Raw genomic sequence first — 18648 nt, forward strand, 5'->3', positions numbered from 1 at the left:
AGTAATAATAACCGTAACTAAGTTTTCGCTTAATAATAATAATAATCTTTATTAAAAAATATATTTTCATAACCTAACTATGCGATTTAAGTAAAACGATTATAAAATAACTTAGACGAAATAAGGTCGGAATATGTTTTAAACTAAATAAATACAAGCTTACGAAAAAAAAAATTGCTCGACACTGTGTCAAATCACCCTCCATTAGATGGAACTTTTGAAAATCTAAACATTTTATACATTAGCAATTTTTTTTACACCGTAACCTAGACTATATACAGATAATATTTATTTTAATACGAAAATAAAATAAAACATCGCATTCAGCTATGAAACAGGAGAAAAATATTAACAGGATCGTTTAACGTTGAGCTGATTTTGATATTTGATCGTTGTTCTATATAGACGGTATGAAATACATAAGCAATTGAGAGATATAATTTTATTTTCTATATACAAATATATTTGATCGCTGTATACTTCAAAGTCTGTACATAGACAGTTTGCATCGTAGTCTATTGAAGATATTTTTAATGACGCAATTGATTTTACTCGAGATAATTATTCACTATATAAATAGCTGAATGCAATATTTAAGCGAAAGCAGTTTAAGCGATTTCAAAAACATTTGATAATATCGATTTTTTTTTTTCTTTAAATTAAGTCTGTCGTGTCTTTTTGTTAAATAGTAATTGATATGAAATTATAAAGTTATTTATATGATATTCAATAGTAATAGTAAATCACATAAGATTGTGGTATACAAGCTAAGCAGGACAAACAAATATACATCTTAATACAGTGAATTAAGGTATAATTTTAACGTTTACATTAATATAAATGAAGGCTACTTTAATATCACTCTTATGAACTGACCTATTAAGGTTCAAATTGCGATAACGTATTAAATATTTGTATAATTAGTAATTATATATAAATAATGAAAATATTGAAAATGATTTACGCAATTATTTAAATGCATCTTCACACTTAGGGTTGCCAGAGTTATTAATAGAACTTACGAATTCATTTTTAATATATATTTTTCTCTATTACTTATAATTATTTAATTAAAAAAAATACTTTTTAATTGATAGCAATAAGGCAGGAGATGTCAATAAGCCGCTTGGGGACAAGCAGTACCAATTCACATTAGAAGTTTATCTTTTTTATATGTAATTACACTGGCTCACTCGCACTTCATACCTAAATCTGGTGGAATGGATTGCTGGTAACCTGGTACCTACCCAGGGAGCCTTGGTAGAATTCCTACCATCATCAAAATGTACACAAGGCAATTTAAAATTTTAATTATACACATTGTATACAATTATACAATCTAGCAACCCTATAGACATTGTATTGGATATTAAGTCATCTCTAAATGGCACCATATTTTTATATTATTGACAATTTCGTAACAATAAATTAATTGAAACACTTCCTATAATCGTTGTTCAAGTGTGAATAGTTAAACGACGTCTTGTTCTAACATTTATCACCTCAATAATGACAGAAAGGGACAAAACACTATTTAACCAAACACTAGGCAACGTTTATACGGAAGGCCGTTAATAAATACATTTAACATTAAGTATTGCGATATGACTTTTGCTATTCGTATTTGAATTTCGAATTAATAATATTTAATTTAATATTGGACGTAAGAATAAAACACACTGAGACTAAGTTTTAAACAAATAATGGAACAGTTAAAACGAATATACTACACAGAGGGAAGAAAACGAAACAAATAATTTTATATATATTTTTAAAACAGAGCAAGTGTGAAATTTTATATTTATAAAAAAAACGATGAATAAAATGTTTCAAACCTCTTACTTTCCTTACAAAATGTTTTATAACGAATGAATTTCACGTTAAATATAGGAATTTAAAATATTTTTATGTGCCCTCGTTGATAATGTCCTCATAAGCGCAGGGCACTAATAAGTATATCGAGGACCTGTAGTTCTCAGTCGACGCCAGCGAAGCCCTGCGACCCTTCGATGGCTTTAACGAGCTTCTCTCTCAGCTGCTGGTAGCTCTCATACGGCGGTAAGTCGATGCGGTTGAAACTGTCAACAGAAATTTAGAGTTATTTCTATTTAGACATGTTAGTATCCCTTTAATAGTAAAAAAAAAATAAAAGAAAATTGTATAAAATATGAGCCGAGATGGCCCAGTGGCTAGAATGCGTGCATCTTAACCGATGATTTCGGGTACAAACCCAGGCAGGCACCAGTGAAATTTCATGTGCTTAATTTGTGTTTATAGTTCATCTCGTGCTCGGCGGTGAACGAAAACATCGTGAGGAAACCTGCATGTGTCTAATTTCAACGAAATTCTGCCACATGTGTATTCCGCCAACCCGCATTGGAGCAGCGTGGTGGAATATGCTCCAAACCTTCTCCTCAAAGGGAGAGGAGGCCTTTATCCCAGCAGTGGGACATTTACGGGCTTCTAATGCTAATTTAAAATATATAAAATATGTAGGTGGACAGCATCGTATACAGACACTGGGTCTGTAAGAATTATTAAGCATTCCTTACATAACCAAAACGCCGTCAATCTTGAGAATTAACATGTTATGTTCCTTATACCTGTAGTTACATTGGGTCGCTCACATTCAGACCGGAAGACAACAATCGTACGGTTTTACGGTTAATTACATTTAGATTATATAATAAGTGGATGATACCTATTCAAACCAATTTTCTGGGTAGATACCAGCCACAGTACAAAGCCCTCACCAAAGCTCTTAGTCCATACATAAATATATTCGTTAATCGAAAGCTTAAGCTGGCTTATAGGACCGCAGGCTGCAAAGTCCTGGGAGCAAACCCCGGGTTGTTGCAATAAAAAAACGTTTTCTGTCCAAACTTCTCAATAGCTGCTCGCAAATGGAATTTGGTAGTGAGTGCGTGCCACGGTGTGTGTAAACTTTGCCCCTGAACTGTTTCCGGTTCACCACCTGTTATATCACTGTAATCAACTCGAAGAGTGCTTACCAAGTATGCGCCCTGGGATAGTTCTCCGGCGAGCCCCACTTTTCGATGGTGAAGAGTTGTGGCCCGTTGGAGCCGTACAGCTCCTTGAACCCGTTCATGGGCACACGAGAGGTGCCCGTCACGAACTGCAGCAGTCTGGAGCGCATCTCGTTGGAGAAGGACAGCACCACCTGCGAATCGAGTGGTAAACCATTTAACATTAAACCACAGTTTTAACTTTTATTAGTGTTATATATATTTAAAAATTATAATCCTCTTCCATGAAGCTTCGATGTGGCTGTAGGCTTGCACCAGGGGTCGCCTCTCAGTCCGCACCTCGTTCTAATGAAGGCTATTAAATCTGTGTATCTTATATACTACAATTTTTGTGACTCACCCTCCAGAACCACTGCACCACGAGGTGATTGGCGTGGTAGTCTCCCTTGTACAACGTATTGGCACGCCAGTCGCGCACGTCGATGTGTTGGATACCGCACAGCAGCAGCTCCAGCTCGTTCTCGTCGAAGATCTTCAGCAGCGGCAGCGGCACCAGTGCACCCAAACCCTCGAGGAACGCGTACATTTGTTCCTGGACTCGGCTCACGAAGCGCCACTGGATCACGAGCCTGGGAGGGGAACGGTGGATAATGCTTCGTTTGAACTAAAGGGTACTGGGGACTAGTCAAAAGCCAAGCCATTGCATATAAATTGACAAATTGTTTCAACGCGGCTAACTTATAGTCGACACGTGGCCAAGCAGATGCGAACGAGAGACGATAGAATTATTTCGACTCATGATATTATTAATAAATCATCTCACTTGATGTACTCGTCCTTGTTCTCGTTGTCGATGGGGATGTTGGCTCCGCCGGGCTTCAGTTCCCGCTGGATAGTCTTCCCGAACTGTTCTTCGTCTACTGAGAACGTCAGATACAGTTCCGACGGGTCATTTTCCTAGAAGATAACTTATTTTAATAGAAATTTCACTAGTAATTATGAATTATATTTTTGGTTATCAGAAATATTGATATAAACCATTTTTCAGAGTATAAACATAAAAAATAATAATAACAATAGTCAGGGAATTTGTGTTCAAATCGAAGCTGACATAGATTATTGTCGATTTGAACCCACTCGCACACGCACTCAATTCAGCGCATTTTTCGTTCGCCATCGAGTTTTTAAATACTTATAGTTTCCTCTCATGTGAGATTGAGGAAGGGGAGGGGGGGGGGGGTTCTTTTAGCTACTAAATAACCAATGTCTTTTCCTGTACCCCTAACGATATGTATGCATTTTTCCGAAATCGAATAAGATATTACGACATTGAGGCGTAACAAATAGTTTACTTGCACTTTCGTATTTAGAGTATTAGACAGGATTATTGTCGAAACAAAAGCCTTTCACCAGTTAATCCAGTGACACGTTAATACAATGAAAAGTTAAAATTATTTCAAAAACAGCTGCTGTATAAAATCAAACTGGAGAGGAGACGATACAATTCAGTATAGAGTGTGTAGTACCTTGATCCACATGAGCGAGTTGTAGTATTCGAGGTCGACGGATTCCATATCCTGGAGCTCAATGGGCTTGCCGAGCATCATCTTGTAGAATGGACGGATGAAGAACGCTGGAGGGAGAAAGTATATTGAAGACTTATGTTTATACACAAAATAACTCGAATTCACAACAAAATATTTCAAAATTCGGGTTGCATCATTAAACATGATTAGTGACTACTCAAACGTAAAACTACTACTGATTTGGAATGAAGACATTTATTTAGACATTACATCGTTATGAATCAGCGAGAATTTCTTACTCTTCTTTTACGTCTATACAGATATATTCCGAAGTTGTAGCTTCTTAGTATAAATCTAGATTATAATCTCAAGAGAGATTATTCAAAAGCCCAGACGTATGATTTCATAATTCACAGAAACAATGCCTTTATACTTGACAGACGAGGCTTGTCAGTATGAGCGGAAGATGAATTGGCTGATGTCAAACACCCACCGCCCGTGGACGCTACGAGCATCGTTCATATTCAAAAACTCACCATCAAGCAACTTCCCATGATACACGGCCATGCCGGCGACTCTGCCGATGAACTTGAAATAGTTCAGGTGCTCCTCGTTACAGACGCCGCTGTTGGGGTTTATTTGTAGGGTGTAGTTGTCCATCGCCGAATACTCGAACAGACCGTAGTAGGGGTTGAACATCTCCTTGGAGAGCAGGAAGAACCATTCCCGAGCTAAGCCACCGTAATCTGAGGTACAAATAAGATAATAGGTGTAATATTTGTCAACAATAACGAATACAGGGCCGAGACGACCCAGTGGTTCAGAACGCGTGCATCTTAACCGATGATTTCTGGTTCAAACTGGGTAAGCGCCACTGAATTTTCATGTGCTTAATTTTTCAAAGTCAAAGTCAAAGTCAAAAATCTTTATTCAATATAGAAGTGTTTGCACTTGCTTATTGATTGTCAAAAATCTACCACCGGTTCGGAATTTAGCACCTCGGACCTGAGAAGAACCGGCGAAAGAAACTCAGCGGGATATATTTTTTTTCATTTTTTTTTAACCATTTTCCATGTAGGTACAATGATAAGTATATATTAGTTGTTTGAAACAGCCTGGAGGCGATCATTTCATTCCCAAGGTGTGCAGTCAACTAAAAAGTCATTAGTGTTGTAATATCCTTTAGTACACAAACGCTCTTTAACGACTCTTTTGAATTTTATAATTGAATAATTTTGAACGTTTTCTGGGATCCTGTTGTAAAAACGTATACATTGCCCCAAAAAAGAGTTACTAACCCTGTGTAATCGGGTACTTGGAGTAACAAGTTTATTCTTGTTCCTAGTGTTAATAGAATGTACGTCACAATTTCTGGGAAAATCATTTATGTTTTTGCGTACATACATAACATTATCAAAAACAAATTGAGAAGCGACAGTCATTATTTTAATTTCTTTAAATTTACCTCTTAACGAATCTTTTGGGACCAGGTTATAAATTGCACGAATAGCCCTCTTCTGCAGTACAAAAATAGTATTAATGTCAGCTGCATTACCCCAGAGTAGGATGCCATACGACATTATACTATGGAAATAACTGAAGTACACAAGGCGTGCCGTATCCACATCAGTCAAAAGTCTAATTTTTTTTACCGCATAGGCTGCAGAGCTAAGTCTATTCGCCAATTTATTTATATGGGGGCCCCATTGGAGCTTAGAGTCTATTGTCATACCAAGGAACTCTGTTGATTCTAAAACATCTAATGCTTCCCCGTTTAAACGTACACTCGTTTTGACACATCTTACATTGGGAGTAGTGAATTTAATACATTTAGTCTTTTTACTATTTAACATTAAATTATTAACACTAAACCAATTTACTATTTCAGAGAGAGTATTGTTCACATCGTCATATATTGAAAGACGTCTTTTTATTTTAAAAATTAAAGAAGTATCATCAGCAAACAATACTATCTCGAGTTTATCACCTAGGAGATGTGGCAGGTCATTTATATAAACAAGGAAGAGAAATGGTCCAAGAATTGATCCTTGAGGGACACCCACAGTAACTGGAGACCCGGGAGATCTCTTTCCATTTACATCAACCCTCTGAATGCGATTGCTCAGATACGAAATCAGAAGACTGAGTGCAGTGTCCCTAATTCCATAATGACGTAGCTTCCTGACCAAAGTTTCGTGTTGCACACAATCAAAGGCCTTAGATAAATCACAAAATATCCCTAAGGCATCCTGTGACTCCTCCCAGGCCCTGTAAATATTTTTAACGAGCTCAACACCAGCGTCAGTTGTCGAGCGACCCCTTGTAAATCCAAATTGTTTCTTGTGTAGCAACTTGTTATTGTTAAAATGTACTAGCATTTGATTTAGTAATAACTTTTCAAAGATCTTGCTAAGAGTTGGTAGTACAGAGATGGGCCTATAGTTGTTGGGGTCTGATGTACTACCTGATTTAAATATTGGTAATACTCTACTATGTTTCATGAGGTCAGGAAACACGCCACTAAGGACACATTTATTAAATATAGTGACAAGGTAGGGTGCGATTACATCAATTATTGAATTGACTACCTTGACAGAGATCCCCCACAGATCGGCCGTTTTCTTAATATCTAGTGATCTGAAGGAACTTATTACATCACTTACACTTACTGTATTAAATTTAAAGCTAATATTACATTCTTCCACATGGTTTTTTAATAATGATTCAGCAACGGTAGGAGAGGAATTTAATGAGTTAGTTGTCGAAAATGGAATGTCAGCAAAAAAATTTTCAAAAACAGTTGCAACATCCCGATCTGAGGAAAATAAATTGTTGTCAATAGATAAGCTAAAGTCGGAGATGTTATTTTTGACTCTTCCAGTTTCACAATTAATAATTTTCCATGTCATTTTAATTTTATCAGGTGCCTCAATATTTTTTTTTTTTATATGCAATGATTTAGCTGTATGACATACACGTTTGAATAGTTTAGAGTAGGCACTAACATAACTGATAAATGAAAAAGACCGGTTGTATGATCTTTCACTATAAAGTTCATACAACCTCTGCCTACTCTTGTGAATTCCGACAGTCGCCCAATCATTAAATTTAAGAAAATTCCTAGAATAGACTGTCTTGGAAGTAAATATGGCATTAAATTCTGTTTTAATTAATTTAAAAAAATTGTTATAAAGCTCATTAGAATTATCATTTAATTGTAAATATGAGAGCTTTGCCATGATATTACTTCTGAACTTCTCAATTCGATACAAATTGATTGGAACAAATGTCTGTTTTAAATCCTTAGCATTGTTATTTATTTGCGAATTAAATGAAGCCAACTGTCCACAATGATCAGAACTTAACATATTTATAATACATTTATGATTAGGTACACAGTTGGTAAATATGTTGTCAATACATGTTCCAGTGGATTCAGTGATTCTAGTTGGCTCTAAGAATAAGTTAATGAGGTTATATGAATATAATAATGATCTGAATCTAATACTTGTGCTACAGTTTTCTAATAAATTTATGTTGAAGTCACCACAAATAAAAATATATTTACTTGATCCAGATAATTTCAATAATGCACTTTCCAATATTTTCTCAAATGCTTCATATAACCCGCTAGGAGGTCTGTATACGCATACAACAATGACATGCTCAAGCTCTGCACAGGCTATTTCAATAGTCTGCTCAATAGAAAGGCTCACAACATCCTTACGTTCTTTAAATTTTAGATTTTTGTTAATAAGTATTAATGAGCCACCACGTATAGCTTTTTTTCTATTGAACATACTAGCCATCTGGTGACCACTAAAGTTAAACATAAACTGATAATTTACAAGCCAATGTTCTGTTATACATAAAATATCAATGGCATTACTGTTTATGAATAACTCAATTTCTAAATCTTTTCCTGTCATTCCTTGAATGTTTTGGTGCACCAGGTTTACAAGTTTACTATTATTATTGTTTTGATTATTTCTAATTTTAAGATTTAGGAATTTATCCAAGGTTAAATTACTATTAGGTAAATTAATATTAGTATTAATAATACTTGAGCCAGAGACTATCTCTTTTGTCTTAAAATTCAATTTAAATTACTTTTATCAGTGTTAAGATAAATTAAATTGTTATTTTTATTATGCATATGATCCTTGGTAACATTAGGCATAAAATAATTATTGATATTGTAAGCTATTAGGTTACCAATTTGTCTTCTCGATTTTATTGGTAGGTACATAGTACCCTCTGTCAACTTAAATCTATATATGAATTTATTAATGTAAATAACATAAAATCATTGCTACAATGTCGGGTCAAATTGTATAAAGATACATTTAAGTCATAAATATGTAAATTCTGTGCATCTGTCAAGGTATGTGAATATGGAAATGTACTAATTATAAATTTGCATTTCTTTTGATTTTGAATTTCACATAATAATTTTATATCCTTAATTAGATTATTTTTGTTCAGAGACAAGCTGTCTCCATGCATTAATACAACTATATTATTGGAATCCAGATGCATAGAACTTATCTTATTTATTTGGTACTGATAGGTTGCCCCGGGTGAGCATGTATTGACTACATTTTTTATCTCATTTTTTAGTATTGAGCCAAAGCCCTGACCTAACTTGTCAGATACTACTATAACATTTTTAACATTTTTATTTATATTTATTTCTAACCCCAGTTTATTGTGGTTGTGGAACCCTGGTGAACATTGACTCAACTTGAGAGGTTGGGACACTGTGTTAATATTAGTGTTAGCAGAGGCCAACTCATCTTCTTGAGTATGCAAACAGTTACACATGGATTCCTTTGATAACGATTCAAATTTTTCCAAGTTAGAGGTGCATAGCTCAAGAAGATTGTTGGCTGCATGTATATGTTCCTCTATCTGTTTTTGAGCCAAGTCATATTTTTTATTCACAAATTCTAAAGATCTCTGGAGGCTAGAAATTTCTAGTTGCAGATGTTCAATGTTATTGTCATATATCAATTTATTATTTTGCAACTTATTATTACATGATTTTACTTTATTAATTAAATGTGACCGGTCTTTTCTCATTTTGTATACATATTGATATTTATAAGTATTACTAATTATTTTTTTTGTTTTTTTAATGAATTTATTTAATTTTATGTATTTTTTTATCTTTTTATGTGAATTCATATAGGTATGATTAGCTTCAGACTCCTGCAAGGTGGTATTGGAGTCAGAGGCATGTGTAACTAACTCATGATACAACCTTTCAGTCGCATCACATTTCTGGATTGTTTTAATTTGTTCTAGTTCTATTTCTAATTTTCGGGCATTAGTAAGACTTACTTCCAGTTCTGAAATGCGACTCAAAGCTCTTTCATGTTCATTGCTACACTCTTTAAATGAGGTCACAATCTCAAGAAGATTGTCCCGCTGGCTAACAACATCTAAACAATGTTCATTCAACTTAGCTAGCTCACTTTTGAGTTCAGTGTTTTTTTTCACAATTTTTTTAATCTCTTCTTCACTGTCCTCACGCTCTTGAAGAAGTTGTCTGTTTAACTCTTTGGAGGATTGTAATTCCTTAAGGGTCAATTGGAATTTGACTTCCATTTCTTTTATTGATGTTTTCCGGGTCATAATAGTATACTCCATTATGTTTAACTGTAAATTATTCAAATATGTATTTAGATAATTAAAAAGATAATATAATATTATTATTTGAATATATGATTACTTTAAAATTATATGATATAATAAAAAGTAATTAATTATATATTATCAGTTAAGGTAATAAGGCAATTAATTTGGACAAAGTAAGGGAATTTTATGTGATCTTTTATATTATTTTATATCAGTTACTAAATGTATACAATGTGAGTCACATATAATGTTTTTAATTATTTCTTATTTTCTTTTAATAAATATGTATGTATTAAATTATTTGCTTATTTGCTTGTCAACTGATTCAAACAATATTATAGGCTTAGTGTATACTGAACACAAGGATTACAGCTTACAAAATAAGCTGAATCCTATGCACAGCACAGATATTGTGAAGAACTATCTGAGGACTATGTTAAAATCTTCAACTTTGCTCCCAGCTAATTGTCGAGCAAAGTGAGACAGTAATCACGCCAAAGGGGAAGACAGATGTTGTCCACAACATGTAAGCCTTGCTCGAATCAGGTTTATAACGTATAAAAATGACTATATAAAACTTTAAAACAAAATACTCCCCGGGTTTACGTATAAAATTTCAAGTCAAGCGGCCGTTAGAGTATGACAGTCGACTCGATTCTTCTTTTGTTTAGATATAGTGGCGTAGCTGCGTTACAAACACTATGGACACTATTTTTAAGAATTGTAATCCAGAATTTCTACACCAATTATTATTAAAACACTTAAAACTAAATAATTTAAAAAATTTTAAATAAATTCAAATTTGACATGTCACCCAGAGCAGTGTTACCCGTGTTACCAGTGTTAGTTTATTTGTGTTTATAATTCATCTCGTGCTCGGCGGTGAAGGAAAACATCGTGAGGAAACCTGCATGTGTCTAATTTCAACGATATTCTGCCACATGTGTATTCCGCCAACACGCAATGGAGCAGCATGGTAGAACATGCTCCAAAGGTTCTCCTCAAAGGGAGAGGAGGCCTTAGCCCAGTAGTGGGAAATTTACAGGCTGTTTATGTATGTATGTAACGAATACTATGCATAACATTTGTTATTGGAGAATCTTGTTATTAAATACTGATATAAAAATTTTTCAAATCAAGTCAAAACATTACATTTTAAAATCACTTACTTATTTACGTTGCATTCTTATAAAAAATCAAATGAGATATCTATCAACTTATTCATTATATATACGTTTTGTACACAAATGTCAGAGATATATCGAACACTTTCAAAAAATATTACAGATAATATAATATTATTTGAAGAGTTTTTAGTGTTATCACTGATGCATAAATATCCAATCGATCTCACCAAGCCCCACTTCCGACTCGAACTCCACCCACAACTTGGTCTTGAGCAGATCCAGCCGACTGACAGAGCTGATAATGCGGTACGAATCCTCCAGGATCGAACTTCTGCGCACTTTGATTTCGAACTTGTTGGGAACGTTGCTCTGTAATAAATTAATAACGAAACTTGAAAATTAATAATAAACGTTGAACTTGGAAACGGAGATAAAGTTGAACTCTATAACTTAGATATTAGGTAGCACATTGATTCAACACAGCAGTAGGCTCTGAGCAAGCTACCATGGATATCGGCATCTCTATCAAACAGTATTACCGTCGGCTGCATCGTTTTGTAATATTTTCCTATAGTGTGGGTAACTAACGTGGTAAAAAGTAGTTAATATTTTTTAAAGTACCAATGTTTCCAGATTGACACCGCCACTGGTGACACTAACTATTTATCTGCATACCATTAAATATTTATCCAACCACAATGATTCGGACAACTCCAAGGTCCGATCGGAATGAACCGGACTTAAATCGATGGCATATATCCCTATACTTTTGATACAAATGTAATATACGGTTGCACGTACGGGTTTGCGCAGCTGGCTCTTGAGGTACTCGTATTTGCGCTTGTAGTCCCGCGAGTAGGGCACGGCCGGGCCCGCGATCTGCGGGTTGGACAGCCGCGGGTCCTCCCACTGCGTCGTGCGCGTGTCTGGGGGCGGAAACGTATCGAGCGTACACAAGTGCGACGACGAAGGGACGGGATCAGGTAAGGGCTCAGATCGCGAGACCGAGTGGGGGCGCACTCACTGTGGTCGATGAAGAAGATCCGGCCGTCGGTGTGCACGCGCTCCTCCCAGCCCTCGGGCAGCGCGCCCAGCTCGTCCGCGTCCGCGCCCGCCGCCGCCGCGCTCGGCAGGCTGGACGCGCAGCCTGCGCACACGCACACTCGTGACCCGAAAGGTTCCCGAAAGAACAGTACAGCAGATTGAGGTTTAACTTTTTAATTTTCTTCCGAGGGACACTATCTCCTTATTTTTATTTTGTTTGTTGAAGATTCTGGCGGACTGACACGTGGGACCACGATGAGCGGTCACCGCCGCCCATGGACATTAGTGATATAAGAAATATTAATAACTCCTTATATAAGACTATCTGCGCCAGGAACCTTGACACTAAATTACATTGTGTTCCTTGAAACACGACAACGATAAGTACTACCGTATTTTAAAAAGAGCAAATATTTTGGAGAAAATATTAAAATACAATTTATAAGAACTCTTTGCCACGTGTGTATTTATTTAACCTGTTCTGGGATCGATCCAAGTGGTAGTCTTCTGGTTGTGGTCTATGAAGAATATCCTTCCATTCGGAGCGCGCTGCATGCTCCAGCCGGACGGCAAACCTGCGAGCAGTTAACTTAATATTACTGTGAACGTTCCTTGTGTGTTTGTGTATTTGTTACTAGCAACTAGATTACAATCGGCGCCTGTTCGCGGTAATAGCAAGTTACTATTTCTGACAATTGCCAATCCAACATCAAAAGCATTTTGATTCCAATTGACTTTGACAAGAATTTTGAATCTAATTAATACTTTACAGCTGTACGCTGCCTTTATATCGGATTTTGGCAAATATTAAGTGATCGAGGTAACAAACTAACTGCCCTTTTAGTCTTGCCATTTATTTTTTAAGCCTTGATCGGAAATTTTGATTTGTGACATACATTCTTATATACTATAAATATTATTATCAATAAGGAATAACTAATAAATAAAAATCAATATAAAACATCGGATACAAAGGCGGTAACATCAACAGAACAGAATTAAATAAGTCACCGTAAGAAAAATATACAAACCGTCGCTGTTTGGTAAATTCTGACTCTGACTGCTACTTGAGCTGCTGCTCCTCGTGCTGTCCGTGGACCCGTCCGTTTCATCCTGAAACATGTCAGCTGATGCAAGAACGACTTTTTGCTGATTTCATAAAAGTCCCATAAGGGAAAACTGATAAAATTAAAACAATTAAAAATATTTTCTCAATTCTTTCAAACTATACAAAAGTTAGTTATTATAGTTATAAAGAAAAAAAAATAAAAAACAAATATTTCAAAATTAATTATAAAGCTTAATATTGTTAAAATTACCTTTTTAAAACTGAGAAGAGAAAACAAGCGATTTTTCTGTATATACGATAAAATCGGCAAATAGCAAAACAAAAATATTATTCTATCTACACAGCACGCACAAACGTCATACACTCAACAGATCTACGGCTACAGAGGCATGCAAGACGGGAGACAGAATAAGAAGAAATGTGTCAGAATTTACACTAAAACTATACAGAAATTCAATCCTGTTCTACTAACGCTACATAATTCAAAACTAAATGAATTCTAAACTTAGACAAACTAATCAAATCATTTATTATTAGCTTAAAGAAGAAAGAACGATGGACAAACCCAAACTGGAGGAGTTACAGAACCGCTGGTTTTACATGCTTTTTAAGGCACAGAGTATATATACTGGTAACTTCTAAAGTCCTTATTCATAATGAGATATTTTTTTGAGAGGATTAATAACCTAACATCTGACCCGGATCAAACCTGTACCTTAAAAGCTAGCTTAATATTTAAATATATTTATATATCTTAAGAAAGCTTATTGCGTATATGGTTATAGATAAAAATGGCTAAATATTTCAATATTATTTCTATAGAAAAATAACTATAATAAGCTTAATATGATTAGGAAAAGATATTGAAACTAAAATCTATAACAAATGAAGAGGCTTCGATGAAATGGTTCCTAACGAACAAAAGCTATTATTTGCACCCAAAACTATAAAATCTGAACTGCATCTGACTGTACTTGAAAATAAGTCTAACGACTAACGACATCTATATTTATGATTTAAAACGACTAAACAACGATAAAACTTTACACTATCCCTTAATCTGTATAACAATAAAATACAATGTTTTAAAAGCTAAGAATTTATATATGTCAGAGATTTGCCGAATAAATAAATAACCGATATAGCTTGGAATGAGTATACATGAAAGCACAAGACATTGAGGTTTGTAACTCGTGTGAGCATCAGTAATGGTGTATTAGCGTCGTGTTAGTCTAAAGCGTGGAGCACGGGTATCAATCAACGCCACAAACGCCTGTTGTCCTTCACAATGTCCTCAACATGGACATATAGAATACTATTATAAATTATTCAAATGTTATGACGATTTGAATCCCAAGTGTGACAAAACTTTGCATTGAAAATGTCATCTATATGTCCACCACTCATAGACAATCGCCCAAAGCACAATCGTGGTTACAAGCGAGTTTTTGGGTCATGACACGCAGTGCATAAAGTCTATTTTCTATATATATTTGTTTAAAAGGGTCGATGAACGATTTAAAAATTGTACATTTGTGGAAATAAACGCACACATTCAGAATACATTAATTTTACGCATTACTTATCACGCCCACAAATCCGCTCGCCGCTTACCTCCGAGTCATCCAATGAACTTGTCGTCGTCCTTCTCCTTCTAGAGGTCGACGCCCTCCTTTCGGGAGTTACACCTCCTGTAGGCGTACTAAAGTGATTTTCATCAAACGTCAACGATTCTCCTGACCCATCGCCCGTTTCTTCGGTTAGGGTTCTCTCTCGACCGAATGTTATTTCCTCTATCTCCGTCCTTGTGTCGTCGTCAACAACGTCTCCGTTGGATTCTGTATCATTCAATAGTGATTCGATTCCTGATTGTAACTCAGTGTCGACTGCGTTCACATCCGATTCAACTGTTTCTTGACTAGCATTTTGATTATCGCTAATTTCTTGAGCATTTTCAGCAGTGTCCTCAGTTTGATTATTGTCTGCTTCAGCTGTATGGGCAACATTCTCATTACCACATACTACATCGTCTTCTTCGTTTAAATTTTGTCTTACATTAGTATCACAGTCATTGCTTATATTTGTCGATGTTTCCGTAGAAACTTGCTCCCTCAGCTCTGGCGAGAGGATTGGCGTCGAAAATGGAGTATTTTCGGTTGAGTTTTCGGCTCGCCTTTCACTCACATCCTCCTGTTAGAGATTGCGAATTGACACTAGCTAGCTAATACATATTCTGATTACTTCATTCTCATTCTCATTCTAATTTATTTTTATTGTTTTATAACCATGATTTGAAAAAAAAGATTTAATATTAGTTTTGATGGCGTTGCTATTCAAAAATTAAGGATTCAAATAATTCAATATATTATATAATGTAATAAACTATATAATATAACTCCTACCTACCAATGCAATTTCTATGGCTATAAAATGATAAAATTTTATGATAATACCTCACTCCCCTATTTAAAGTCAACATGTGCCGAATTGTCTATGACCAGTGAGGACAACACGATGTTTTTGAAAACACACCCGGTTCGAATGTTGCAAATAAACCGATGAATTGCGAAATTGTAGCCAATACCAGCATTGGCCGGTTGGTAAACTTGATCAAATGCCGAGGCAAACTAATGCACCTAAATTATTATAACCATTCACTACAATGTTTCGCAAGCCATTCGATCTAATTAAACCAAAATTAGTGTGACGTTGGACATGATTCGTCAAGTATTATTTGAAAATAAACGTGTAAAGTTACTGATGATTATTATGTCTTTGATATTTTCGTGACATTTTATGTATGATTGAACAATGAACTTGAGTCCTTTGTATATTAAAATGGATTACAATGATATCGTCAAATGCATCTTCACTTCCGACGCTATTGAAATAAAATAATAATAACCTTGAAATTGGCCAATTAGGTAAGTTTAAAAGCACTTCTAATTCCATTATTAATATTCATCTTTGATGTTAGTGAAGGTGCACTTTTGTAAGTAATAGTGTTATCAGGTGTATCGTTCCTTTTCCTGCGATAGGCCATGCTGCAAGAAAACCTTACAAAATAATTAAAACAAGATGTATAATTATCTTTCACAACCCCATTATGAAATTAATTAGTATTGTGATTATTTTTATTTATAATATTTACGGTCATCGAATCATGACAATATTTAACCCAAAAGGTGTCAGTTTTGAACACACATCCACAACACGTAAATAATATAACAAAATTATATGTTTCCGTAAAATAATTCGCATTTAGAATCGTTGGAAGTAATTCGTGATTAGTGATGACGGTTAAACGAATTATACGTTAAGATTGCACAGACCAAAAACCAAATACTTTTAATGGGATTATTTAAGTATCTTATTAGTAGAATAATGGTATTTTTCGTCATAGTATATGTGTCTTTTATATTTCAAAAAAACAGCTTTAATTATTACATGCAAAAGCAAACTTATTAAGAATATTTTTAATTAAGGAAAACGATTTTAGTTTTACTAAGCAGTTAATACCTATATGCATCGGGTTTCAAGCTGCGTAATGCTTATTATTTTACGTTAGACGTATACGAATATGAGTCTTATGTATCGGTGGGTAGAGATGATTATCCTAATACCTAAAAATTGCATGCAGCGTATCCAAAACATAAATTCATGCACAATGCAAGGCACGGCATTAAAGCTTAAGTATCTTTCACATGCACAAAATATAAATTAAAAGATATTGTTCATATGAAAGCTCCTCAAGATTAAAATTCATTCTCACAACATTAAATGGAACAGTTTTATAACAATGTTCCATTTTTCGTTCGATTCCTCATATTGCATATTCATTTAAATACACTATTTCAATTATTATTCTATTGTAAAGAATGTAGAGAAAAGTTACTCTCTCAGAAATCATCTTAATAAATCGGTATATCGAGAACAACTATTTAATAATTGTGTTGTACAAAAATAACAATAAGTTAATTCTTTACAATATCTTAAAACAGAGTATTCAGTAAGTAATTGTATAACAAAGGGGCGCAAACGAAATAGAAGTGGAGTTTAGGCTTCCCACGAACCTGCAGCGGCGCGGGCGCGGGCGCGGCGTGGCCGTCGTCGGCGGAGATGTGGAAGCGCCGCTGGAACTCCGTCACGGCCGTCTCCATGCGCTCCGCCTGCGACTCCGTGCTCATGTTGCGCCTGCGCACCGAGACACACTCCCCACTATGTAGTCTTGTTATGATTAAATCAATATAAAGAGGATCAACATGTTGCAGAGAATTATATCCCCTGTAATTTACGACGACCGATGTAGAATTGATGTTATTTCGTATCCAAACAATATGGTCCCCTGAATGATTTTGACCACAGATTCTAAACGTACAATAGATCAATATTTAAGTTCAAATGTGTGTTCACCTAAACAGGTGCACTCCCATTTGTATTACTCACTCAATTACTAAGAAATCCACATACAAAAATGTATAAAAAACTCACGTAAACGTCGGCCGTCCCCATTGCGTGGACCTCGCTATGTGGTTCACGTAATACGTCCTTCCGTTCGCATCCTGTCTCTCCTCCCAGCCGAGAGGCAGGGGGTCGCCGCCAATCACCTACGAGAATACATCATCAGACTTGGTAGTATATTCTTACCTACATTACAATGATCACCTCAACTCATAGATTATGGCAAATTTAAAAGCAACAGATATTCTGAGCTTTCATAAACATATTGGGACTTACGCTGTTCTAACCTTTGGACTTTACAAAACGTGTACTTACCGTTTCGACACATAATGATTTCTAGACTTTAATTGATTGATGAGAAGTGTTACCTTTAAGGACGGAACTAAATATGATGATGACCATTACAACAAGTGTCAAGGTCAATAATTTTTCCCTAGACGTCTTAATAGGGTATACTTAATAGTAAGGAAATCAATTTAGTTAGATTTCATACCATTTAAATTTAGAACAAGAGTGCAAGTGACCATGACAGCGTTATTACTGCACACCCATTTTATTACCTGATATTCCTCTATGAACTGTACATCCGAAGCACTTATTTATTTATATATAAAATTAACATAAAATTACTTAAATAAATATGCAAGCAAATGAAAACAAAAAGAAAACCTACTAAATCGTGCAAGTCCGTGGCATCCACCAGCAGCCAGTCGTCTCCGGTGAGCGACGGTACCGTGGACACCTAGTGCCATTCAAAACTAAGCTTTACGACTATGGTAATAAAGTCTACTTAG

At 35.2% G+C, this 18648-nt stretch overlaps 1 protein-coding gene across 6 annotated transcripts in view; it reads right to left on the minus strand.

The window, feature by feature from the left end:
* LOC125070195 (E3 ubiquitin-protein ligase Nedd-4) overlaps nt 1–18648 on the minus strand; it is a 30955-nt gene continuing 12307 nt past the window's right edge. For 5 of the 6 annotated variants that reach the window (XM_047679941.1, XM_047679940.1, XM_047679942.1 and 2 more), the window contains 14 exons: nt 17885–18000; nt 17467–17587; nt 15008–15583; nt 13356–13437; nt 12801–12899; nt 12305–12427; nt 12082–12206; nt 11508–11649; nt 5050–5259; nt 4514–4620; nt 3811–3944; nt 3388–3616; nt 3012–3181; nt 1–2078 (listed from right to left, as the gene is read on the minus strand). In XM_047679941.1, coding sequence (XP_047535897.1) covers nt 1976–2078; nt 3012–3181; nt 3388–3616; nt 3811–3944; nt 4514–4620; nt 5050–5259; nt 11508–11649; nt 12082–12206; nt 12305–12427; nt 12801–12899; nt 13356–13437; nt 15008–15583; nt 17467–17587; nt 17885–18000 — 2337 coding nt within the window. In that variant the 3' untranslated portion in view covers nt 1–1975. The remainder of the gene's footprint in view (nt 2079–3011; nt 3182–3387; nt 3617–3810; nt 3945–4513; nt 4621–5049; nt 5260–11507; nt 11650–12081; nt 12207–12304; nt 12428–12800; nt 12900–13355; nt 13438–15007; nt 15584–17466; nt 17588–17884; nt 18001–18648) is intronic. The other variant, XM_047679945.1, reaches the window with a different exon arrangement.

The sequence above is a fragment of the Vanessa atalanta genome, chromosome 17, assembly GCF_905147765.1.
Source record: "Vanessa atalanta chromosome 17, ilVanAtal1.2, whole genome shotgun sequence".
In the NCBI taxonomy this organism is placed as follows: Eukaryota; Metazoa; Arthropoda; class Insecta; order Lepidoptera; family Nymphalidae; genus Vanessa; species Vanessa atalanta.